The 27717-nt window shown below is 41.4% G+C and overlaps 1 protein-coding gene and 1 pseudogene across 14 annotated transcripts in view; one reads left to right on the top strand and one right to left on the bottom strand.

Moving 5' to 3' along the window:
- NCOR1 (nuclear receptor corepressor 1) overlaps positions 1-27717 on the top strand; it is a 193861-nt gene that overhangs the window by 37821 nt on the left and 128323 nt on the right. For all 14 annotated transcript variants that reach the window (XM_036412582.2, XM_036412594.2, XM_036412586.2 and 11 more), the window contains exons 3-4: positions 13108-13241; positions 21940-22132. In XM_036412582.2, coding sequence (XP_036268475.1) covers positions 13108-13241; positions 21940-22132 — 327 coding nt within the window. The remainder of the gene's footprint in view (positions 1-13107; positions 13242-21939; positions 22133-27717) is intronic.
- LOC118704707 lies at positions 10092-10846 on the bottom strand (annotated as a pseudogene).

Below are 27717 nucleotides of genomic sequence, written 5' to 3'. Positions count from 1 at the left end.
AATTAATTGACTATATATATGCAAGACTATTTCTGTTCTTTCTACTGTTCTGTTGATATATTTTGTCTATCTTTACTGCACATTGGTGTGTTATTCTAGGTACACAAACACTTAATCTTTTTTTTTTTTTTTAATCAATCTTTATTGTTCATATTATTACAAAGGTTCCTTGTTTCTTCCCCCCTCCACCAGGTTCCCACCCCACCCTCTGCCCCCTCATCCTCATCCATTGGTGCACAGTTTATGTTCAGTCTCTTCCTCCCTCCCTTTCCCCGATAGTAAATCCCTTTTCAGATAGCAAATCTGTTATTTAGCATTTTCTCATATCAATAATACCTCCACATGCCCAATGATACACTTCACACAAAAGACATTTCCAAATAGGACAATCAGCCTCATCCAGGTCCCACCCAAGGCACTCACAGATCAACACCCCAGCACTATACTAACTCAACACATCCAGATATAAGCCTTCATCACTTGATTCGGCAGACCCTCAAGTTCCCGCAAAAGTTTCCAGCCGTGTCTGAGAGGCAGCCGTGGGGCAGGGGCAGGTGAGGAGCGAGCTGTTTCGGGCTAGGCTGCTCCAGGCCTGGCCTCTGTTGCTCTGGTTCGTTACACAACCAGCTGCTCCGTGTCTGGTCACTGCCGCTCCCGACCCAGTTGCTCTGGACTTGGCTGTTGCTGCTACAGGCCTGGCCACACCCGACTCAGCTGCTCTGGGCCCAATTGCTCCGGGCCCGGCCACTCCGGCCCTGGCCGCTCTGGGCCTGGCTGCTCCCAGCCTGACAGCCGCTGCTCCGGGCCTGGCCGCACCAGACCCGGCTGCTTCGGGCCTGGCCGCTCCCAGCCTGGCAGCCGCTGCTCTGGGCCTGGCCGCACCGGACCCGGCTGCTCCGGGCCTGGCCGCTCCCAGCCTGGCAGCCGCTGCTCCGAGCCTGGCCGCTCCCAGCCTGTCAGCCTCTGCTCCGGGCCTGGCCACACCAGACCCGGCTGCTCCGGGCCTGGCCGCTCCCAGCCTGGCAGTTGCTGCTCCGGATCTGGTCACTGCCACTCCCGACCTAGTTGCTCTGGACTTGGCTGTTACTGCTATAGGCCTGGCCACACCCGACCAGGCTGCTCTGGGCTCGGTTGCTCTGGGCCCGGCCGCTCCGGGCCTGGCTGCTCCCAGCCTGACAGCCGCTGCTCCGGGCCTGGCCGCACCAGACCCGGCTGCTCCGGGCCTGGCCACTTCCAGCCTGGCAGCCGCTGCTTCGGGTCTGGCCGCACCCAGCCTGGCAGCCGCTGCTCCTGGCCTGGCCGCACCAGACCCGGCTGCTCCGGGCCTGGCCGCTCCCAGCCTGGCAGCCGCTGCTCCGAGCCTGGCCGCTCCCAGCCTGGCAGCCTCTGCTCCGGGCCTGGCCACACCAGACCCGGCTGTTCTGGGCCTGGCTGCTCCCAGCCTGGCAGTCGCTGCTCCGGGTCTGGTCACTGCTGCTCCCGACCTAGTTGCTCTGGACTTGACTGTTGTTGCTACAGGCCTGGCCACACCCAACCCAGCTGCTCTGGGCCCGGTTGCTCCGGGCCCGGCCGCTCCGGGCCTGGCTGCTCCCAGCCTGTCAGCCGCTGCTCCGGGCCTGGCCGCACCAGACCCGGCTGCTCCGGGCCTGGCCGCTCCCAGCCTGGCAGTCGCTGCTCCGGGTCTGGTCACTGCCGCTCCCGACCTAGTTGCTCTGGACTTGGCTGTTACTGCTATAGGCCTGGCCACACCCGACCCGGCTGCTCTGGGCCCGGTTGCTCCGGGCCCGGCCATTCCGGGCCTGGCTGCTCCCAGCCTGTCAGCCGCTGTTCCGGGCCTGGCCGCACCAGACCCGGTTGCTCCGGGCCTGGCCGCTCCCAGCCTGGCAGTCGCTGCTCCGGGCCTGGCCGCACCAGACCCGGCTGCTCTGGGCCCGGTTGCCCCGGGCCCGGCTGCTCCGAGCCTGGCCGCACCCGGGCTGGATGCTTTGGGCTTGGCTTCTGCTGTTCTGGGCCTGGCTGCTCCCAACCCGGCTGCTCTGGGCCTGGCTTCTCCGGGCCCGGCCACTCCGGGTCTGGGTGTTCCTGGACTGGCCACCCTGGGCTTGGCCGCCTCTGCCTCAGGCCTGGCTGCCACTGCCCCAGGTCTGGCTGTTCCAGTGCTGGCCGTTGATGCTCTGGTTCTGGCTGCTGCTGCTCTGGGGCCTGGCCACTGCTGCTCCGGGCCCGGCTGCCACTGCCTTGTGCCTGGCCACTCTAGGCCTGGTCGCCGCTGTTCCAACATTCTGTCCCTTTTTCTTCCTTCCTTTCTTTCTTTCTTTCTTTCTTTCTTTCTTTCTTTCTTTCTTTCTTTCTGTCTGTCTGTCTTTCTTTCTTTTTTTTTTTTTTAAAACGCATTTATGTTGCAATGTTGGCTGATGAGTTGAGTTCTGACTTAGTCTTTGATTTTTCAAGATATTCTTTGCATTCTTTCTTAAGTAATTTTACTATCATTTGCTCTCACTTGATTTCTTCACATTGAGAACTTGTATGGTTTCTTCCTCCCCGTCCTGGAATCTCAGCAGGTTGGCCTGTGGGACCCCTTTGTTCTCCGCGGGCTCCTGCGCTGCTTCAGCCTGTCGCCGGGGTTGGCGCCGCCCAGGAAGCATCCCCGGTCCTTGGCTCCGTTGCCTGCGCTCAGCGGTCGACGGCTCAGGGGCACGCCCCCCCCTGGGGGCCCCGTCGCCCGGCTCCTTGCTGGTGCCCGGCTGGCCGGTGTCCAGAGGGGGCTCCTGCTCCTCGTCGAGATCCTCCAGTCTGGAGCTTTCTTTCTCTCTCCCGCTAGGGGAGTCCAGGATCAGAGTCAACAGACTGTCCTCTGCGCGCACTGTGCGCGACTCCGGGGGCTCGGCCTTTCGCCGCGCTCCCAGGACTCCACCTCACAGCCCCGTTTCCCCCTGCCCAGCCTGGGTCCCCAGGACTGGCCCAGACCGGGAGTTCGGGGCGGTCCGGTCTGAGGCTCAGCACCGCCGGAGGCTTTGTTTCTTCTGGCTAGGGTAATCCAGCATCAGAGTCAACATTCAGTCCTCTGCGCACAAAGCGCGCGACTCCGGGGGCCCCCGCCTTTCGCGCCGTCCCCGGGATTTCGCCTCACAGCCCCATCTCCCCGTGCCTGGGCCTGGGTCCCCAGGGACTGGCCCAGACCGGGAGTTCGGGGCACTCCGTTCTGAGGCTCAACGCCGCCGGAGGCTTTGTTTCTTCCGGCTAGGGTAATCCAGCATCAGAGTCTACATTCAGTCCTCTGCGCACAAAGTGCGCGCGACTCCGGGGGCCCCGCCTTTCGTTTTTCCCCTGGGATTCAGCCTCCCAGCCCCGTCTCCCCCTGCCGGAGCCTGGATCTCCAGAATCTGGCCCATAATGGGGCTCAGCGCTGCCGGTTCGAGGGTTCAGCCCAGGCTGGGGGTTTTATTTCCTTCCTGCTAGGGAACGCCAGGCAGCACCCAGCCCTCTCCTCCTCTCCGGCTGCGACCTCTCGGTGCGCGCGTACGTGTGAGCGCGCAGCATGTCTCCGTACCTTAGGCTTTTTTTTCAGCTCCTCTGATTTTCCTTCTGGTTTTCTCCCACCTTCCTATTGTAGAGTTTTCAGTCAGTCGACTACCTGTAGGTCTGGGTAATGTCCACTCTACATTTTAGTTGTATTCCATTGAAATTGTTGTGAGCTGCTGCGGTTAGGTGTCTACCTGAGCAGCCATCTTGGATCCTCTCCACTTAATCTTTATTAACGTACTTCACATGGTCTTGATTATGACCTATAATAATAAAAGCATAATACTCTAATTAGAACCACCTTCCGGATGTCATTACAGACATCCTTCTGGACTAAGCCACCACAGCAGGGGCCAAAGCAAAGTGGTTAGGGGGATCAGTCAGAGTGGTTAGGGGCGATCAGGCAGGCAGGCTAGGGGTGATCAGGCAGGCATGCAGAAGGATTAGGGGCGATCCAACAGGCAGGCAGAGGCAGTTAGGAGCAATCACACAGGCAAGCAAGTAGTTAGGGATGATCTGGCAGGCAGAGATGGTTAGGAGCAATCACACAGGCAGGCATGTGGTTAGGGGTGATCAGGCAGGTAGGCAGGCAGGCAGGCAGGGAGAGGTAGTTAGGAGCCATCAGGCAGGAAGGCAGGTGAGTGGTTAGGAGCAATTGTCCTGGATTGCGAGAGGTGGCAGGCCCGGCTAAGGGATGCTGCCCCTTTCCCCTTGTGCACAAATTTTGGGCACCGGGCCTCTAGTAGCTTTATAAGTTGAAATTCAATGGTGTGATTCCTTCTTCAATTGTTGTTTTGAATATTTTAGATCCTTAACATTTCTATATACATTTTAGAATCAGCTTGTCAGTTTCTACAAAAATATTTCTGAGATTTTTATTGGAGCTTTATTGAATCTAGAGATTTATTTTAGAGAGAATTGATGTTTTAATAACTTTGAGTCTTCTGTTCCATGAATGACATGGTATATCTTTCCATTTATTTAGGTCTTCATTAATTTTTCTTAGTAAAGTTTTATAGTTTTCAGTATACAGATAAATATCTTTTATCAAATTTATTTCTAAATATTTTTGATGCTATTGTAAATGGTATTTTTAAAAAATACCAGTTGTTTGTTATTCTGACATATATTGATTTTATATACTGAAAATTTCTTGTTACTTCTATTTGCTTTTTTATAGATTTCTTGCCCAAGGATATTTTTATGGAATTTTCTATGTAGAAGATCTTGTAATCTGAGAATAAAGACAGTTTTGCTTTTACCGTTCCAGTGTGTATGCCTTTTCTTTTTTAGCCTTATTGCACTGGCTAGAATATCTAGTATAGTGTCGAAGAGAAGAGGTGGGAGAGGACATTCTTGCCTTGTTTCTGATCTTAAGAGGAAAACATTAAGAATGATTAAGCCTTGCCAAAGCCGGTTTGGCTCAGTGGTAGAGCGTCAGTCTGTGGACTGAAAGGTCCCAGGTTTGATTCCGGTCAAGGACATGTACATTGGTTGCGGGCACATCCCCGATAGGGGGTGTGCAAGAGGCAGCTGGTCGATGTTTCTCTCTCATCGGCGTTTCTATCTCTCTATCTCTCTCCTTTCCTCTCTGTAAAAAATCAATTAAAAAAAAAAAAAAAAAGAATGATTAAGCCTAATCACCCCTAACCACTCCCATGCCAACCTGATTGATGTCTAACTGCTCCTCTGCCAGCCTGTTTGCCTCCAACTTCCCTCCTCTGCTGGCCTAGTCACCCCTAACTGCCCTCCCTTTCAGGCCTGGTGCCTCCCAACTGCCCTCTTCTGCTGGCCATCTTGTGGTGGCCCTCTTGTGTCCACATGGGGGCACGATCTTTAACCACATAGGGGCAGCCATCTTGTGTGTTGGAGTTATGGTCAATCTGGATATTACTCTTTTATTATTTAGGGTAGAGGCCTAGTGCATGGGAGGGAGGCTGGCTGGTTTGTTCTGAAGGGTGTCCTGGATCAGGGTAGGGGCTCCCTTGGGGCATAGGGTGGCCTGGGTGAGGGGCCTGTGGTGGTTAGCAGGCCCAAGTGAGACCCTGGTATCTGGAATTAATTTACCTTCTACAGTTGAAACTTTGTAGCCTAGAAAGGAGCCAAGCCTCCTGCTCACTCTGTGGCTGCTGCCATTTCTGTTTGGATTTGTTTACCTTCTATAATTGAAACTTTGTAGCCTGGAGTGGAGGCCTGAGCCTGCCAGGGCTGCAGAAACTGGCTTCTTCTATTGCCGGGGAAACCCAAGCCTCCCTCTTGCTCTCTATGGCCACAGCCATCTTGATCAGCCTTAATTTGCATACTCGCTCTGATTGGCTGGTGGGTATAGCAGAGTGATGGTTAATTTGCATATTGCTCTTAGTTAGGATTATGTGCCTTTGACTGGAAACGAACCCGGGATCCTTCAGTCCATTGCTCTGTCCATTGAGCCAAACTGGCTAGGGCTCTTTTAGTTCTTTAAATAAAAGATGTCATTCTTTGTATTCTGGCTTGATGGTTATTGACTAGAAGTAGAAATCTTTGGTCATTTTTTGTTTTTTCATATGTAAATATTTTTTTCCTCTCTTTACTATTTTGTTGTTGTTGTTAATCCTCACTTGAGGTAATTTTTCCATTGATTTTTAGAGAGAGTGGAAGAGAGGGGAGAGACAAAGAGAGAAACATTGGTAGGAGAGAGACACATCATTGGTTGCTTCCCACACAAGCCCCAGGAAGGGCTGGGGATTGACCCTGTGATCGAGGTACCTGCCCTTGACCAGACTGAACCCTTGGCCCTCCAGTCCTCTTGCCAGCTAGGGCCCTCTTGTTACTTTTAAGATTTTTCTCTTCATCAGCAGTTTTAGGCAATTTGATTATGATGTGCCTTTTTGTGTGCTTTATTAATTGTATATATCGTTGTCTTTCACTGAGCTTTCTGCTTCTAGACTGTGGATTTATAATTTTCATAAAATATGGGCAATTGATTTTAGTTATTATTTTTTGAGATATATTTTTCTGTCTCCTTTTTCTCTAAATTCTGTCTGAGGTACCAGTTACTCATATTTTATATTACCTCAAGTACAAGTCACTGGACCTCTGTTCATTTTAAGTTTTTTAAAATCCATTTGCTTCATTATACTATGGCTTTATGTTCAATGACTTTCAGCAGTTTCCAATTTACTGTGAATTTTTATCCAGTGAAGCTTTTTTGCAGACATTGGGTATTTTCTTTTTGTTTAAAATATAAACACTGAATTTTATACTTTTTAGCGCTTGCTTTTATTGTGTTTATTTAAAGAACGCTTGATTCTTTCTAATAAGCAATTAAATTACTCTTGAGATTTATTTTTCAACTCTGCTAGGGCAAGTCTTTTTGATTTTTTAGTTATTAAACAGACTAGAGGCCTGGTGCATGAAATTTGTGCACTTGTGGTGGGGGAGGGGCGTCCCCATCTGCCTGTACCCTCTTGCAGTCTGGGAGCTCTCAGGGGATGTCTGAATGATGACTTAGGGAGCCTGGCTTCTGGCTGAAGCCACGCTCCCCCTATGGGAGTGCACTGACCACCAGGGGGGATGCTCCTGTGTTGAGTGTCTGCCCTTTGGTGGTCAGTGCATGTAATGGTGACGGGGTGTTTTACTATTTGGTCAATTTGCATATTAGCCTTTTATTATATAGAATGCTTGAAGTTTGTTGACTTTTTTGAAAACACAACAATATATAAACTTTTATTGCAAATTAAAAATGAGATTCTTAAAAATCTTGACCAGGTATGAAACTATTGTAAAACCTTTGAACGTATACTAAGAAAAACCAGGCTTTTTAATAAGACAAGTTTGTCATTATCAAAGAGACATTAAGGATCCCCACAAGATGGTGACGTAGGTAAACACCTAAACTGCTGCCTTGCACAACAGTTTCAAAACTAAAACCAAAAGACAAAACATCTATCACCCAGAACCATGGAAAAGCTGGCTGAGTGGAAGTTCTACAAGTAGAAGGAAAGAGAAAAGAGCATTCAGGGCATAAGTGCTGAAAAGCTGAGGTAACGGAGGTGTGCATGATCTGGGCTGGTGGCGGATCCCGGCTGGCAGCGGGCATTGCTTTCTTCAACCCAAAGGGAGACAGGCTCCTGATTTCTCTGAAATCCAGTTTCTGGGGAGATGCGGGCCACCAAAACTCCTATGGGGAGAAGCTGGACTGTCTGCCATCGGGTTGGAAAGTGAGGGTGGTTTCCTTGCAGAGCTGTGCGCAGGAATAATTGCTTGCTACGCTGGGCATTGGGATGCGGTCTGGAAATGCTGGGACGGTGGGCTGGCAGCCATCGTTTTTTGCCATGCCATAGCCTGATGACGCCTGAGACCCCACCTCACACAACCTACAAGCCCACTCAAGCTCCAAGCTGCAGCTTTTGCATATGAATGGCCTTCCCTATCACAGCTTAACCTAGCAAACTTGCAACCCGGTTCAGATAACTACCAAGCCTCCAAGCCCCAAGCAGGGAGGAGAGGACTGTGGTTCTCACTGTAGCTCCTATAGGGTGGCCTCAGACAGTAGCTGACCTGCACCCCATTGGGGATCCAGAAGCCAGTGTACCTAGTGGTCAGTGTGAGACACCAGATTTCAACTCCTCACATCCATAAGTGACACATTCAGGAGGTGGACTCAGTGAGCACCAAAGCCCCACTGAAACAAGTCTTGCGCCGTAAGCAAGTCTTCAGCGCAGCAGTTCTTCCATTATAGACACAGCGGGTCCTCACAGGCAATTGACCTGGAGGTCAATTCCTTCCAGTGTTCCAACAGCAATCAAAGCTTAACTACACCAAGACTTTGCACTCAGCCCACAAAGGGGTGTACCAAGAGCATCCACCTCAGGTGATTGGGGAGGCTGAGCTACTGGCCCCTATAGGTCACCAAAATGCGCAGACACAGAAACATGTCATGAATGAAAGAAATGGAGGAAAGCAAACTACAGGACTACACAGAATTAAAAACCACATTTATAAGGTTACTCAAGAATCTTCTAAAAACCGCTGAGAAACTTTAAGAGACCTTCAAAGACATTAATGAGAATGTAAAAAAAAATGGAAAAAGACCAGTCAGAAATTAAACATACACTGTCTGAAATAAAGAATACCAAAACTCAATTGGTATACAGAAACTCAATTGTAGATCAACGTACCCCAAGATCAAACCAAAGATCTGAAATATGAGGGGAAAAAAACCAGCCAACCAGAAAAACAAAAAGAAAAAAGAATCCAATAGTATGAAGATAGTGTAAGGAGTCTCTGGGACAACTTTAAGTGTACCAACATCTGAATTTTTGGGGTGCCAGAAGTAAAGAGCAAGCAGGATATTGAAAACCTATTAGAAGAAATAATGACAGAAAACTTTCCCTACCTGGTGAAAGAAATAGACTTATAAGTTCAGGAAGTGCATAGAACCCCAAACAAGAGGAATCCAAAGAGGACCACACCAAGACCCATCATAATTAAAATGCCAAGGGCAAAAGACAAAGAGAGAATCTTAAAAGCAGCAAGAGAAAAACAGTTATCTACAAGGGAGTACCCATATGTCTGTCAGCTGATTTCTCAACAGAAACTATGCACGCCAAAGTGATGAATAGCAAGAACCTACAACCTAGATTACTCTACCCAGCAAAGCTATCATTCAGAATTGACGGTCAGATAAAGAGCTTCACAGATAAGTAAAAGCTAAAGGAGTTCACCACCAAACCAGGATTATATGAAATGCTGATAGGTATTCTTTAAGAAGAGGAAGAAAAAAAAGGTCAAGATAGAAGTTATGAACAACAAAAAGACATCAAATACATACCTACCAACAAGTGAATCTAAAAATCAAGTGAATAGCCGAAACCGGTTTGGCTCAGTGGTAGAGCGTCGGTCTGCGGACTGAAAGGTCCCGGGTTCGATTCCGGTCAAGGGCATGTAGCTTGGCTGCAGGCACATCCCCAGTAGGGGGTGTGCAAGAGGCAGCTGGTCGATGTTTCTCTCTCATCAACGTTTCTAGCTCTCTATCTCTCTCCCTTCCTCTCTGTAAAATATCAATAAAATATATTAAAAAATAAAAATCAAGTGAATAAAAAATCTGAAGAACAGAATGGACTGGTGAATATAATAGAATCAGGGACATAGAAAGGGAGTGGACTCACAGTTCTCAGGGGGAGGGGTGCGGGAAGAGATTGGATAAAAATCTTACACTTATGGATGTGGCGGGCGGTAAGGGTATGGGGTGGAGTGGGAATCAGGTGGAGGGGAGCTATGGGGGGGAAAAGAGGAACAACTGTAATTGAACAATAAAGATTTATTTAAAAAAAAAAGAGACATCGAGATAAAAAACAAACACCCATGCTGTATAAATAATGCAGTTCTACCATGTTCTAACATAGTTCTACCATGTTTCCCCAAAAATAAAAAATCCTCTGAAAATAAGACCTAGTGCATGGAAAGATAAGACATCCCCTGAAAATAAGACCTAGCGCAACTTTGGGAGAAAAAATTAATATAAGACAATGTCTTATTTTTGGGGAAACGGTAGTTATCTGCTCAATGGGCAAAAAGCAAGTACTTCCCTACTGCTGAAATTTCATATTCATTTCTTCTTGTTGAATGACTAATTCGGATGATGGTAGATAGCCAAAGGTAAGCCAGCATTTACTCAGCTTCACTCCACTTAGCCTTGATGAATTCAAAGTTGGTGGATCGGCTGCTTTTGTCTCTTTGCCACTTTTGGTTTAGGGTTTTCTGGGCATCTGTGTTGGTAATTGAAGTTGCTATGGTACCAATGTTGAGGTGGCTGCTAACCTTAAGTATCATTTCCTCAATTTTCCTTATCTTCTTCATTGCCATCCTTTCTAAGTTGTGTTTGGAGAGGAGGGCTCCTGCCAAGTTGTGGTCTGTAGCCCTGATACACTGGTATACCTTAATCTCTTGCACCCTGGTTGTCAGCACCTTTTATTACTGGCCCCTGCAGCAGGGGGTTGGAATACTGTGATCAAAGCCCATTGGGTCTTTGCATGAAGTAAGGTGGGAAATGGCACCTGCTTTCAGACTGGCACTGGTAGGCTTGGCCTTTGGGAGCATTCTCTGATGCCTCATGCTTTTCCCCACTCTCACCATTTCCGTAATTCTGCTGGTAAATGCAGGATGACCCCTGCATTGTGGATAGCGTCTATAATGATAATGGTCTGCTGCATATTTACTGCCTTGCACTGGAACTTCACCAGGGCATATAATTTTTGCTGCCTCTGCATCCTTTTCTTCAACACCAAACTCCATTGCCTACACTGCGAAGGTACTTTCTGGGGTTATTCTTCTTTATGACCATTTTATTGTTCTAAAACCTTAGTTGTGGCAGCACTGAGGGTGGGGCAGGCTATTGCTGGGTCTCTACCTCTCTGCTCATGGTTGCAGTGATGATGATGACTAGGGCCGGCTGCTTCAGCTATACCGCCTCCGGGGTGTCATGATAACTAGGCCAGTGGCAACCATGGGGCTGCTTAGGGCCCTTTAGAGTCTGCTCTCCTTTTCTAAACGACTTCGAGTGGTCTTTTAAAAACATTTCTTTAAATCGATTTTTAGAGAGAGGAAAGGAGAGGGAGAGAGAAACATCAATGTGAGAGTGAAATTTTGATCTGCTGCCTCCTGCACACCTCCTACGGGATTGAGCCTGAAACCTGGGTGTGTGCCCTGAATGGAAATCGAACTGGCAACCTTTTGGTGTTTTGGACAAGATCTAACCAACTCAGTCATGCCAGGGAGAGTAATCTTTATCTACTTCCAAACTTGTCCTTTTTGGGGTATCTACTGAATGTCTGGTATGTTCAGTGCGGTTTCTTCCTTCTGACTGGATGAAATTTGAACCAGTTCTGGTCCTGTGTGAGCTCTGGGAATTGTTTGTTTTGTAGGTTATCCTATAACATATTATAGTAAAGGAAGGAATGATATGATGAATACACAGCCTGTATAAAGTAGAAATAATGTATGTACAGTGTAGTTCAACGTATTGAAAAAGACTGATTTCTCTTAAAGTACAAGATAAGGAAACACCATGCTTTGTACACCCATCAGTTCCACCAATCAGTAGACTTTCCATTTTATCCATTCCTGGATACCGATGAAAAGAAACCACTTTATACTAGCAAAACAAATTGTAACTTTGGCAGCTTTCAAGATTCTTTCTCTCTTTGTGGACATAGGCAAATTCAGCGCATACACAAGGTCTTTATTTTGTTCACCACCATCATAATGCTTATGTTCAATTTTATGCCAAGTATAACACTCTTAATGAGTTCTTAACACTTTTCTGATACCTTAGGACACATCTTGCTAACAGATGTCCAAAATAAATAGAGATAAAGCACAGGTGCTTAGAGATGCAGTTCAAAGCAATGTCTACTTGATGCTGATGCTGAGATGCTAGCTCCCTGGGAAGGAGCGTGGGGAAGCCAGTCTTGACTCCCGGCGTGCACCGCTTCTATAAGGGCTCTCAGGAAAACAAACACTGAACTTTGTTTCACTTTTTGCTTTTTTGTAAAAACGAAAATCCTCTTTGGATTTCTTTTGGTTTGTGAAAACATGCACTAATGTAGCTCTTTTGTTAAAGTGAAGTAGTATAACTCGAACTTTTCAGAAGTGGGGTATACCTGTATATCACACTTTGTTTGTCCATCATAAGTCAAGGGACCTTTAGATTTGTTCTCCTTTTTTGCTATTGTGAATAATGCTGCTTTGAAATTTGTGTGCAAATTTTTGTGTGTAGACATATATTTTTTTAAATTATCTTGTGTATATACCTAAGAGTGGAATTCCTCGAAAATTGCATTTTTTTCTTTTTTTTAGTGAACTTTTATTGATTTCATAGAGGAAAGGAGAGGGAGAAAGAGATAAAAACATCAATTATCAGAGAGAATCATTGATCGCTGCACAGAATTCCTGCATGCTGCACACTGAGGATCAAGCCCATACCCAGACATTTGCCCTGACTGGCAATCGAATTGCGACCTCTTGGTCCATAAGTCAATGCTCAGTCACTGAGACATGCCAGCCAGGCAAAGCTTTTGCATGTTTATTAAACAAAAAGACAGTGAAAGAGAAGTAGGAAAACAAACATAAAACCACCCACCTAGGAATGATGGAAAAACTATTACTCTTAACCTAGCAGTTTGGTTTTCTGGACTTTTGATTCTTCCTTTGTAAATATACATGAACTTAACTGGATGGCTTTTGTGATCCTTTCAACTTACTGATTTTGAATTTAAGATTGGCATACTTTTAGGGTTTCATATGGAACACATGAGTTTGAGATCTTACTACATGAATAATATAGATTGGGAATTATTGTTACAAGAATGAATCAAAATTGGACACAAAATTTAATTTGAATTCCTTTGAATAACATATAGTTAAAATGTTTATTGTTTTAGGTTTTGGAGAAAGAATTAAATGAATGAAGGGTTGAAATCATCAGTGCCATTTTTTCCCATACTTAGTGGCCCATAACTGCCTTCATGCCTTTATATTTGCTTTGATTTCATGATGCTTTTTATTTTTTGGTTAATAATTAACAAATGATTATTTTAACACTAGGAATTTGCAGTCCCAGATTATCGTTCTTCTCATCTTGAAGTCAGTCAAGCATCACAGCTTTTGCAACAGCAGCAGCAACAACAGCTTCGCAGACGACCATCCTTGCTTTCAGAATTTCACCCAGGTTCTGACAGGTAATGGGGTTTCTTTATTTTCTCTCTAAGACTGAACTTGTGAAGTGTGCCTACTTCACAAGTGTGTTAATTTTTTTAATTAATTTTTTTATTTTACAATTTAATTAACCAAGCTGTGCCTACTATTTAAGTTTGTGTTTTGAGCATGTTTTTATTTATCTTTTGGAGTTGTTGTAATAGTTGAATAAACTCTTAAAATTTGTTCCCATAGTTCAGAGTTAATGCTGTGTGTCGGGACAGCAGGTAGACCTACGCTTGAATCCTGGTCAGCAGTGTGGCCTTAATCGCATTATACAAGGTGGGGGCAAAAGTAGGTTTACAGTTGTTTGTATGGAATATAATACATTAATAAAAATATTGCAAGAATAAACTATATGTATTGTGTAAACCTACTTTTGTGTCACCCTGTATAAACTGGTGTTCTCAATTTAGGCTACTTATTAGAACTGCCTAGGAGCTGTTTTTGTTGTTGTTTTGTTTTGTTTTTTTTCTTTAATGGAACAAGTGTTTATTCTTGGTCACACTACATGTGTTTTTTTCTTATTTATTTTTAGTCTTCACTGGAGGATATTTTTCCATAGACTTTCAGAGAGAGTGGTAGAGAGAGGGCATAAGACTGAAATGTCAATGTCAAAGAAACATGTCGATTGGTTGCCTCCTGCATGTGCCCAAACCATGGCCCAGGACAAGGAGGAACCTGCAACGGAGTACATGCCCTTGATTGGAATTGAACTCAGGACCCTTCAGTCCACAAGCCGATACTCTATCCACTGCCTAGGGCTGTCTGGGAACTTTTAAAACTTGAAGCCTAGCACAGCTGGCATGGCTCAGTGGTTGAGTTTCAACTTATGAGCCAGGAGGTCACCGTTTGATTTTCGGTCATGGCACATGCCCGGGTTGCAGGCTCGATTCCCAGTGTGGAGTGTGCAGGAGGTAGCTGATCAATGATTCTCTGTCATCACAGATGTTTTCTGTCTCTCTCTTCCTCTCTGAAATCAATAAAGATATTAAATAGATAAATAAACAAATAAATAATAAATAAAACTTGATGCCCAAGTATCATTTCAGAATACAAGTTCCCTTGAACAACAAGGATTTGACTTGTGCAGCTTCACTTACACACGGATATTTTTCAGTTGACACAGTTTAGTTGACTGAAGTTCAGTTGACTGCATAGTTCAAATCCCAGTTGTTAAGAGTCAACTGGCTATTGAGACTCTGCATATGTGAGGGCCAACTTAAGTTACAGTGGATTTTCTACTGCATGTCCTAACTGCTGTATTTGTTCGAGGGCCAACTTAATTAAATCGGGTTGGGATTGGGCCCAGGCATTCCCTTACGTCTAAAATTTCCCGGATTATTCCCATTTGTAGCCAGGATTGCAAATCACTGATTTAGGCTCTTCAAACATTAGTGTTCTTGCATGTAAAAATGGGGGTATTAATGACCTCTTCCTCAAAGGATGGTAAGTATTTGATCAGATAATATTGGCCCTTTACATGTTAGATATTCATTTTCCTTAGAGTCCTTATCATCTCTGCTATCTTTGACTTCATTCTTACTCTTGATATAAAATATTTTGAAATACAGTAAGTACCTTTATTAAATTGCTATCCTGGTTTTAGCAATTTTATAGAACCTGATTTCCGATTTTAAAAATATACTTACTGTTTCAGTTTTGAGGTGATAAAAGGCTTGAAATTATTTAGTCATGCTTAAAGTTATTTTAAAATACATTTCTTGGTGAAGGTTGTAGAAAGAATTCAGATCACTCTTCCCCAAATTTTTAACAAATTAAAAAAAAAAAAACTTTTAAAAAGGAGCTAAAATTGCCCCCTTTATAAAGAAGGAAAGACATATAGCCACTGCCATAAACTTGGAAGAGTGGCAATTAAGGAAGGAATTAGAAGAATCTTGCATCACTTGGCTTTCTAGTCCCCTTTTCTTACTCAAGAAGCAGTGTTTAAGAAAGAAAGAAGATCAGTAAAGTCCTAGGATTTCTCATGAATAATCTTCAATTTGAGAAAATTTAAATCTGAATGGTTTGCTTGGGAATCCTCATATGCCATACTGCAGGAAAGGCTGTGGTTTTCTAAATCAGTGAGCCAAAACTATGAGGACTGCTCAGTGTCTGGTAGAGTGGCCAGGATTCTTACCAAAGGCTTTGGCAGCTTCAACCAAGGTTTCCCTTACTTTGCTCTTTATCCTATTCCCTCAGGCTGTAGAAAAGTATCTGGAAAGCCATTCCCAGTCCTCCATCTGTAAACAAACACATGATAGGCAAAGTAGGAATGAGCAAGGAAAACCCAGCCACTCTATTCCACACCAAAGAGAAAATCCAAGAGGGGCTGCCCATGTTGTACCTGAAAAGCTATCCTTGGAAAAGAAAATTAATAAGCAGTACAGTATGTAGCAAACAAAGACCTCTGCATGTAAGAGGACATACACAAGGAACATACCACACAAGTGCTACTATAGAAGAATCTTTATATACACGAGGCTAATACACTGTCCCACTGGTCGCTATGATGTGCACTGACCACCAGAGGGCAGACAGTCAATGCAGGAACTACCTTGACACACTGGTCATTTACAAAGAAAGGGCACCGCAGACTTGGCGCCCACAAAGCAACACTTGGCTCCCACAAGTAAAACACAGGCCCTGTCACCACACTGGAGCCCACCAAATTGCAGCCAAACGCTTCCAAGACCTTATGGAGAAAAATGTGGCCTACAGCCCAGCCCAGAAACAGTAGCTGGGGTACCGGGTAATGATGTCACGTAGCAACCCCCAGCTTCCTCTCCCTAGTGACTAGCCTCCTTGCAGTTTCTTCAGCCCGACTTGTTTTACAGCCAGATGCAAACATTTCACATTTTTTTAATTTATTTATTTATTTATTTATTTATTTATTCCTTTTCATTTTTTTATTAAGACATTATATGTGTACATACCTTACCAATAACACTTCACACTTTAACCAAATGTCTGTGAAGCATTTTCCCATGCCTCATCTCATTTGATCCTCACAGAAGTCCTGGAGTAAATAGATAGGAGACTTGGTGGAATCCTATTTTCTTTTCATTAGCCAGAAAATGGGAGATTTAGAAAGCTTAGAAACTTGACTTGACTGAAAAGAAGTAAGAAATGGTGGACCTTGAAAATGACTTCAGGTTTTCTCACTGTGCAGTTAAATATTGTACCCTTTGTTTTCCCTGGATAATCTACAATATTAATCTGCTTCATGTTGATATTTACTGCTGTGTTGCTGACAATTACCTGAAAGAGAAGTTGGAGAGCTTCACTGGGCTGGAAAAAGTTTAGCTAAATCAGAAAGCAGGTCTAATTAAGCAAATTTATTCTATATCTATAAAAGGCTAAGTTGACCCGTGCATGCGCAAATCATATAAAGCTCTTGCTGGTGCCAATCACATGTTGTATTTTGATCTGTCATTGTTGATCGTGAATTTGGTTGTTACTTCCTATTATAGAGAAAAGGTGAATAGCGATATTAAAATATTTCTTCTAATTAATTTCCTTTCAGTGTGCATGAATCCGTACACCAGGCCACTAGTTTAAAAATCAATAATGAGGTATTCAAAACACAAAACAGCCAAATTAGGTGAAATGGAAGATTGGACATCCCAGTGCCCCCAAACTCATTACTATAAACTTAACATATAAAATGAGGCAAAAATAACTAAAATAGGTTATGGAAAAAGTTGTAAGATAATAAGAGTAAATGCAGAAGAAAAGGACAAAGATGAAAGCAATTTGAAAGAAGATTAATCTGGAGGAGAAATTAAAACCACTGAACGTATCATATGAGCATGTGTTTCTGAGATGAAAAACATGGTAAAGGGGAAAAATTAATAATAAAATAATCCGTTTTTTTCTTTGTAAAGTAAAGGAAGTTGATAAGACAATTTGAAAAGTGTGGTTGGAGTGAATTGGTACTTATATAAATGGAAATGTGAATATATATATATATATATATATATATATATATATATTTATTTATTTATTTATTTATTTATTTATTTATTTTTTGCTGGCAGCAGTGAGTGGCCCTGGTTCTAAGTGCTATTTTAATCCTCACCTGAGGATATTTTTTTTTTTTACCATAGATTGTTTTTAGGGAGAGTGGAAAGAAGGGAGGGTATGTGTGTGGGGAGAGAGAGAGATAGAGATAGATAGGTAGAGAGAGAGAGGGAGAGGGAGAGGGAGGGAGAGAGAGAGAGAGAGAAATAGAGAGAGAGAGAGAGAGAGAGAGAGAGAGAGAGAGAGATATGAGAGATTGATTGGTTGCCTGCCCCATGAGAGAGAGAGAGAGAGAGAGAGAGAGAGAGAGATATGAGAGATTGATTGGTTGCCTGCCCCATGCACCCCAACTGGGGCAAGGACCGAACCTGCAACCCAGGTACGTGCCCTTGACTAGAAGTGAACCTGCTGCCCTTTGGTTCGTAGGCCAATGCTCTAACCACTGGAAAACATGAGCCAGGGCTAAAATTTAACCTTTTTAATGGTTTTTATAATTTTTCCTTATCCTTTAACAGGATTTTTTTTAGGAATTACTTTTCTTGTGATAAAAGAAGCATTTATCTGGTATATAGCAGCAGTTCTTTTCATTTTAAGCTTTATTACATTTTATTTTTTTCTCATATCTGTATAAAAATAAAAAATATTCTTAAGAATATTCATCAGGACTCCCAATATATAATTGTAATTGTTTTCACAAAGATTTTCATAGTTCATTTGAATTTTGTATGGCCTTGTAAAATGAACTTCTGAGTCTCCCCTTTTTTTGAAAATTTTTAGAATAGTTTGAGAAAGATAGGTGTTAGTTCTATTTTGAATTCACCTGTGAAGCCATTCAGTCCAGGATTTTGGTTTGTTGGGAATTGTTTGATTACTGCTTTGATTTTATTGGTTATAGTTGTTAAAATTTTGTTTTTTCTTGATACAGTCTTGGATGATAGTTTGTTTCTAGGAGTTTACCCTTTCCAGATTGTACCATTTGTTGGCATATACCCTGTTTCCCCAAAAATAAGACAGTGTCTTATATTAATTTTTGCTCCCAAAGATGCACTAGGTCTTATTTTCAGGGGATGTCTTATTTTTCCATGAAGAAGAATACGGTACACATTTATTGTTAAATGAAAATAAAGGAAATTTATTACCTGTATACGGTACGGTAGTACGGTAGTTGTCAACACAAACCAGACAAACTGTGAATCCTACAGTATCAAGAATTTACTCATTTATTCAATGACAATCATGTCATCATCTTCTGGAACATCATCATAACAATCCAATTCCTGAATTTCCTGGTGAATTTCTTGTGACTCCATTTCTTTCAGAATCAGTGGACCATATCTCTCATGTTTAGCCTTGGGGGTCCCTTATTTTTGGGGGGATGCCTTATATTTCACTCAGAAGGAAACCTGTAAGTAGGTCTTATTTTCAGAGGATGTCTTATTTTCGGGGAAACACGGTAGTTGTTTTTAATATTTTCTTATAATACTCTGTATTTCTGTAGTGTCAGTTATTACTTTGTATTTCTTTTCCAAAATTGTTTTGGCTATTTGGATTCTCCTGTGATTTTATGTGATTTTTATGATGGGTTTTTCTCTTTCTCCAAAAGCAAAACAAAATAAAACATGCCATTGGGACTTTATTACAGATTTTATTGAATCTGTAGATCAAGCATGTTAGACTCAAAGGCTACCTAAATCGGGCCAAATAAACAAGGTTTAAGTTTCTGTGGGCTGCAATAAAACAAAAGCTTCAATTTTCATAGAAACGTAGGTTTATTTTGATAGAGACATGCTGAATACAAAAGGCTGAAATAAATGAGTAATCATTAACATAAAATAATGTACATAAAAATTAAACATTTTTTCTTGACCATTAACTTACCAGATGTTGAATAACTGCACAAATTAATAAGCGTAATGCAAATAAACCTATTTTTCTTGTTCTCTGGGAGTGAAATATTTCCTGTTGCCCACACCAAACAAGTCAGTCCAAGACTAATGACATGGCAGTCAGCTGCTAAAATACTTGCTGCCAGTATTAGTGGAGAGAAATGGTGCGTCTGTGAGTAAGGCGCGTAAGGAAAATGAGTGCAACAAGATTATAGTAATCAGTCATTAGCTAAAGTTGTAGTTCATTACCGGTATTAATAATTATGTATAACAGGATATTGTAAAAATTAAGTTACAACATTTTTATTAAAACGTTTCTTACATACTGTTATATTGGCTTGCCTGCAAAAATATTTATTGTGGGCTGTACGTGGCCCATGCCATGAGTTTGACATGCTTGCTGTAGATTTACTATGTATAGTATTGTCATTTTAACAATCTTAAATCTTTCAATTCATGATGTCTTACCATTTAAGTTTTTCTTAATTTCTTCCAGCAGTGTTTTGTCTTTTTCAAGCTGTAGTTCTTGAGCCTTCTTGGTCAAATTTATTTCTATTATTTTAGATGTTATAAATTGAATTTTTTTTTAATGTCATTTCAGATTATTCATTGCTAATGTACATAAAAAAAACTGATTTTTGGCCCCGCCAGTGTGGCTCAGTGATTGAGCAGCCAGGAGATCACAGTTCAATTCCCAGTTGGGGCACATGCCAGGTTGTGGGCTTAATCTCTAGTAAGGCACATGCAGGAGGCAACTGATCAATGGTTCTCTTTCAGCATTGATGTTTCTATCTTTCTCTCCTTCTTCCTTCCTCTCTGAAATCAATAAAAATATGTTTTAAAATTGTATTATAAAAACAAAAACTGATTTTTCCCATGTTTCTTTGTATCCTGTAATTTTGCTCCACTCATTTATTAGCTCTAACATTTGTTTGTTTGTTTGTGTATTCTTTGGAGTTATCTAGATATGAGACCATGCCATCTGCAAAGAGAAATACTTCTTCCTTTCAATGTTGGGTGCATTTTCTTTATTTTTCTTGTCTAGTGCTTTGACAACCCTCAGAACTATATGGAATACAAGTAGCTTCCTATCCACTATTTTTCGTGACGTTATTGTGCATTTTTAAGAAGATAATGAGATTTTATATTCTTACAGGAGATTTTGAATTTTTGAAGTATTATCATTTTATGGACCTCAGGGATTATTTCATCATCTGTCCTAAAAAATGAAACGCAGTGATTATCATTTCAATGAAATGTTTTTTTGAGCCTATGGAAAGATGATAAAATGTCAAGAAGATAAAATGTTTGTAAAATGTAATCGTCAGCCAAATATGTGTCCCCAGGATTGTTGAAATGAGACAAAGCTTTACATTCTCATTGTTCTTATACCTTCTTCAGTCTGAGAGATGAGACTAAATGTTATGGAGACATTTGAGGAAGGCATAATCACTGTGGTATTTTCTCTTTTACAAGCATAAAAAAATAAACATATTGTGGTACTCCTAGAAAATGTTATTTTTGAGACATTTCTTTTTAAACTTGGCCATAAAGTAAATATCACTTCTGTAAATATCTTGGTAGAAAATGAAAAGTCAAATGATCAAAATACTCATCTGCAGTGTTCTGCATGGTACATTATTTCAAGAAATCAAAGTCAGATTCCTGACCTTCAAGACACTTATGTACTTGGGGAAAGTAAACAGAATACTTTGGGTGTGTGTGTAAAATTATATCTTCAAGAGAGTGTTGCATTTCCAGTTAAGAGACTTTTCTTTAAGTCTTCATAATATATCATAATTCAAGTCATCTGGAGAGAAAGAGAGGGAGGGAGGGAGGGAGGGAGGGAGGGAGGGAGGGAGGGAGAGAGAGAGACAGACAGAGAGAGAAAGAAAGAGACAGAGAGAGAGGCAGAGAGAGGCATCAGTGTATGTGAGAGAGAGAAACATCATTTGGTTACTTCTTGAACACACCCCAACTGGGGATCGAACTTGCAACCTAGGTATATTCCCTAATTACAAATCAACTCCAACATATTGGTGTACAGGATGACATTTCAATCAACTGCACCACCCAGCCAGGAATAGATTTGTGGGTTGGTTTTTGTTTTGTTTTGTTTTGTGCGTGCGTGCGTGCGTGCGTGCGTGCGTGTGTGTGTGTGTGTGTGTGTTTAATAGGTTAAGAATGGTGTTATTCTAGTCTAGATTATACTGAATTCAATAATTGCAGGTTGAAATATATTATTTTATAGATATTCTTTACAATTTTAAATTTTCTGTAAATTGAAATCTTTTTAAAAAATAATACATTTTCATTGATTTTAGAGAGAAAAGGAGAGGGAGAGAGAGATAGAAATATCAGTGATGAGAGAGAATCATTGATTGGCTGCCTCCGCCATGTTCCCTACTGTGGATTAAGCCTATAATCCGGGTTTATGCCCTGCCTGGGATTGAAAGGTAACCTGGTTCATAAGACAGTGCTCAGCCACTGAGCCACTGGCCGGGCTAAGTTGAAATCTTTCATTAACCTTTCACTTCTTTACCACTAGCACTTCCAGATCTGTTGTAGAATATTTTCTATTGGAATTCAATAGAAAATTATAAAATTTTATAGTGAGTTATATATTCTTCTGAGGTGAGGGAGGAGGGGACAGGGATTCACGCTGGAAGTAAGCTATTTTTTTCACTTATTTCAAAGTCCAACGAGGGACATTAGTAGGAAGTTGTACATCACTTAAAAATTTTAAAGTGTCTATTTTCTTTGTATGTATTAGGCCTCAAGAAAGGAGACCTGGATATGAACAGTTTCACCCAGGCCCGTCTCCAGTGGATCATGATTCACTGGAATCCAAGAGACCACGTTTGGAGCAGGTTTCTGATTCCCATTTCCAGCGTGTCAGTGCCACAGTCTTACCTTTAGTGCACATGCTGCCAGAAGGGTTGAGGTCTTCTGCAGATGCCAAGAAGGTAAATGTTTGCTCCCTTACTCTGTCTCTGATATTTATTTAGTTTAATTCAGGCACCGTGCCTAAAAGAAAGTCCAGTTACACCAGTCTCTGAAGGTTAGTACTATGGGAAAATAAGAATTTCAATAAATAAAACAAAAAAACACAGACTTATTGTTCCAGACTTTTGAAGTGAGCACTTTCATTTTAGTAAATGAAAACAATCTGAGGACTGTTATAAAGAAAAATTGCTATTAAATAACTCTGAAGCATTTTGTACTGGCTTGCTGGACTGTAAAATGTGATCAGAGGTACTCAAGATTACCATAATTTTCCTATATCTAAATTAAATTTTAAATGTGAAATTTTTTAACTTGCAACATGGGAGAAGATACTATTTAGGTATGGATTAAGAGGATTTATAAAGAAAAAACAATTTTTTCTAATATAAAAATATATTCTTTAGGAGACTTGGAAATACAAGTAAAAAGTTACCTGTAATTCTACATTTTGGAGATAACTAATTTTAATATTGGCTATATTTTGTGACATTTCAGATAATGTGTATTTATCAGAAGGTTCTACTAAGATCAAACCTCTTTTTCTCTGTGTTGTTATTATTTGACTTTCTTTAATGAAATGTATGCTTGTTTATTATGCCTTTATTTTGTTGCTGTGTTTATCTATATTTTTTTAATGGAATGTATTGGGGTGACATTGGCATAAAATTACAGGTTTCAGGAGTACAATTCTATAATACATCATCTGTATATTGTATTGTGTGTTCATCACTCTAACTCAAGTCTACTTCCATCACCATTTATTCCCCCTATACCCTCTACATCCCTCCCACGTTCCTTTTGTTAATTACCACGCTGTTGTCTGTGTCTATGAGGCTTCCTGTTCTTTGTTTTTACTAATCCTCACCCGAGGATATTTTTTCCATTGCTTTTTAAGAGAGTGGAAGTGAGTGGGAGATACTGAGAGAGAGAGGAACATCAATGTGATAGAGAGACACATAGTTTGGTTGCCTCCCACACGCATCCACCTGGGGCTGGGGATTGAACCTGAAGTTGCAGTACGTGTGTCCTTGATTAGAATTGAACTTGTGACCCTTCAGTCTATGGGCTGATGCTCTAACCACTGAGCAACCAGCTAAGGCTGGTTGTTTGTTTGTTTGTTTGTTTGTTTGTTTACCCACAGCATGAATGGATCTAGAGGGTATTATGCTGAGTGAAGTAAGCCAGCTAGGGAAAGGTACCATATGATTTAACTCATGTATTGAATCTAATGAGCAACATAAACTAACGAACAGAAACAAGACCTGTAGATAGAGAGAACAGACTCACAGTTGTCTGAGGGGAGGTGAGTTTCAGGGCAAGGAGAAAATGATGAAGGGATTAAGCATAGAGTTTATCTTTTTTTTAAACTATCCATTTTGCTTATCATTAAACCTGGTACTTAGTAGGAAATGAATAAATATTTATTTCAGAGGGAATAAACTAATTATTTAAAACTCTTAGCAAGATATTAACCCCTTTACTATCATACATTAATATCTCTTACTCTCTCCCTCTTTTTATTAGCAAATCTCTTGCTTATAGTTTACTTTATGAATAAAAGCCCTTCCCACCCTGATATTAGGTAAATAAATACCCACATATTTTCTTTGGGTGTTTTTTTTAAAAATATATTTTTATTGATATTTTACAGAGGAAGGGAGAGACTAGAGAGTTAGAACCATCGATCAGCTGCCTCCTGCACCCCCCCCCCCAACTGGGGATGTGCCCTCAACCAAGGTACATGCCCCTGACCGGGATCGAACCCGGGACCCTTCAGTCCGCAGGCTGATGCTCTATCCACTGAGCCCAACCTGTTTCGGCTTCTTTGGGTTTTTATGGAGTGAAAAATGATTTAAGAGATAGTGATTGTCTATAATTTATTTTCACGTAGTTGAGCCAAGATAAAAAGGGTAGGTGTGCATGTATGTGTAGGAGAGAAAACAAATAAAGTGTTAACTAGTGAATATAGATGAAGCATAAATATATATTATACTCAATTTTCAACTGTTATATAAATGTGAAAATTTACAAAACAAGTTGGGTGGGGAAAAGTTCTTTGTCATAAGCTAGAAATGAGCTAAACTTGGAAAGTTTTGATATTCTCCTCATCATCCGAAATATCTGTATTATAGTTTATGAGTATAAAAGAAGCATTTTGCGGCATTTAAAAAATATATTAGGTCTTCTTCCATGACTGAATAAATTGCCTCAAATGTAATAACTAGTTATGGAACTTTTAGCAGAAAGGAATCTTAAAAGCTTAATCATAGGAATATAAGCATGGTTTAACATTTGTAAATCAATCAACTTAATATATCACATTAACAAAATAAAGGATAAAAACTCCTTAATCATCTCAATAGATGCAGAAAAAGAATTTGACAAAATTCAGTATACTCTTATGCTTAAAAACTCTTAACAAAGTGGATATAGAAGGAACATAATAAAGGATATGTATGGCAAACCCATAGCTAATATGCTCAAAGGTAAAAAGTTGAAAACTTGACTTACTAAGATCAGGAAAAAGACAAAGATCACTATCACCACTTCTATTCAGCATAACATTGGAAGCCACAGCAATCAGACAAAACAGGAAATAAAAGGTATCCAAATTTAAAAGGAAGAAGTAAAACTGTCATGATTTGCAAATGACATATACTATATATAGAAAATGCTAAAGACTCCACCAAAAAACTGATAGAACTAATGAATGATTTCAGTAGAATTACAGGATATAGAATCAATATACAGAAATCGATTGTGTTTTTGTACACTACTAATTAGTGATCAGAAGGAGAAAATAAAGCAATCCCATTTACAATTCCATCAAAAAGGTTAAAATACCTAGTAATTAACTTATCCAAAAAGATGAAATAGGTAGCTATATTTTGTAAACTATAAGATATTGAAGAAATTGAAGCATAAACAAATAAATGGAAGGGTATATAGTGAAACCTCAGTTCTCGAACTTAATTTGTTCTGGAAGACTGAGAAGCAATTTGTTAAAAAAATGATTTTTTTCCCTCATTAGAAATCATGTATATTGAATTAACTTGTTCCAGACCCCCAAATGATCTTTGTTTTACCCTTTCTTATATACAGTATATGTATAATGTATTGTCTAATCTATAAACAAACACTTCTTTTCTTAAATTTATAGAACCACCACCTACTAGCCTTAAATAAATTACTTTCAGCTCTCATTCCAGGGATGCAGCATCTTTGCTTTTTCATATCACTGCTATCACTGGCTAACTGCATTTCACTTATCCAAATCAGCAAGTTTTTCTAACTCTTAATTGCCTGTGATCATTGTTCCTTTCACACTCTTAGCAACATCAGCACTCTTGATGGCCTCTTTATGTTTTAAAATTGTGCTAATCCATTTCACCAGTAAAAAAAGCAAAAACAAAACAAAACACAAAAATTCCACAAAAATATTCACAGCATTCTCTTCTTTGTTTGTGACCTGAAAGACTTTGTCATGCTGACACATCAGTGTTAAAGGTTGTCAGGTCCGGAACATTTGTTAATAAATGAGACTTTTTTCCCCATGAGCAACTTGATGGAGAACTGAAATGTTCAAGATGGGAGCAGTCTGAGAACTGAAGTTTGACTGTACATTGCTCGTGGATTGGAAGAGTGACTATTGTTAAAATGTCCTTACTACCTAAAGCAATATACAGATTTAATACAATCCCCGTTAAAATACCAATGGCATTCTTAGAATTAGAATAACTATAGCCCTATGAACTATGCTTATTCTAGATTTCTAATAGCCTGAAGAAAACTAATATCTTAACCCAAAATTTATTTGCTTTTCAATATTCCTTATATCTTTACCTTTGACTGGTAATTAACAGGATGTGTGTGTGTGTGTGTGTGTGTGTGTGTGCACGCGCATGTGTGTAAATGGGTAGATGGGCTTTTATTTTACTATAGTTTTCTGCTGATTTTGAGGTGAAATGGTATGTTATGTTGGCTAAAGAGATGTTATATGCACTGTAATGTAGGCAGAGTTAGTTGCTCTTTATAAGGATAGGCCTAGGTCAGTGGTTGCCAAACTGCAGCTCACGAGCCACATGCGGCTCTTTGGCCCCTTGAGTATGGCTTTTCCACAAAATACCACGTACCCTAATTAAGTTAATAACAATGTATCTACTTATATAGTTTAAGTTTAAAAAATTTGGGTCTCAAAGAAATTTCAATCCGTGTATTGTTGATATTTGGCTCTGTTGACTAATGAGTTTGCCGACCACTGAGCTAGGTGATATAGCAACAGAAGTGCCTAGGTAATTTTCCTAACTTCTGTGCCTCATGGTTGGTCCTTGGAAAGCCTGAAAACTTTTTGATAGGAACTCTTGACCATATTGTAGTTGTTAAGTTGGGTAGGCACACAGATTTTCACCTGTAGTTTATACCATATTGCAACCTACATGTTCATACTTTTTGAAGAACTGTTGCAAGAAAATCGCTGAGAAATTGGTATCTTCCTTTGTTTTGATTGCATTTTTATTTCCCAGAAATTCTGTATAGTCCCAGTATTGTTACACGGAAGGTTGGTTAGTCAACCTGCCACCTCATTCTGTATAGTTGTTAGAATCTTCAAAAAAGTGAATATGTCTGAATTATAAAAGCGATGTAAGCATCAGTGGAGGTTGTGTGTGTTTAAAAATTACTACTTAGGACACCCACGTAGAGAAATAGCACACACGGCTCTGCTGTGTGAACTCAGAAAGGAAAAAACGCATCTATGATGAAGCGCTCCTTGTGGCTTACTGGCTGAAACAAACAACAAAACCAAACAGACCCATTTCCTCACAGGGGCCTCTCATGCAAACTGCAGTTTACAAAGGAGCGCCTGCGCTAAACTGCCTGCATCCACCCTGAACTGCCTGCTTGCCTGTGTTTCTGCCATCTGAGCCAGTCCTTTATGAAGGAGTTTCTATTATTTCAACCAATAGGACGGAGATTTCCCCCATTCCATCAGAGCTGTGCGGCTCCAACCAATCGGAGCAGCTCTATTCTGACCAATCTGTATAGTGACTTTGAGCCAATCAAATCGGAAGGATTCTGAATCCTCATTTGAGAATAGACCAATGAGGGACCAGGGGCGGGGACTTATTTCTATATAAGTCAGCATCCTTCTGGATTGCAGAGCGCACTTTCCCCTGAAGACTTTCTGCTGCCGGAGCTGAGACACTGAACCCTCTTGGAGCAGAGCACAGTGGAGCAGAGCAGAGCTGCTACGTGAAGAGGAACTTGGCCTAAGGGCAGCCTCATAGCCTTGCTGTTTTAAAAGTCACACTGTAGCACTATCGAGCTGTTTGCACTAAATAAAATTTCCTTCTTAACTACCCCTCAGATTGGGGGATTCCTGTTCTTGTTGAATTGAAGCCAGTGAATGTCGTTTGACATTTTAAAATGGACTTTTTCTGTTAAGAGGATCTTGACACTACCATTAGCTCTTAGTGAGGAGCAAATTGTTGTTCTCTGCCCAGCTGGAGGGATTCTGCGGTTGAGTGTTGACCAATGAATGAACCAG

The sequence above is a fragment of the Pipistrellus kuhlii genome, unplaced genomic scaffold, assembly GCF_014108245.1.
Source record: "Pipistrellus kuhlii isolate mPipKuh1 unplaced genomic scaffold, mPipKuh1.p scaffold_m20_p_45, whole genome shotgun sequence".
NCBI classification, from domain to species: Eukaryota; Metazoa; Chordata; class Mammalia; order Chiroptera; family Vespertilionidae; genus Pipistrellus; species Pipistrellus kuhlii.
This window is presented reverse-complemented; position numbering and strand designations above follow the sequence as displayed.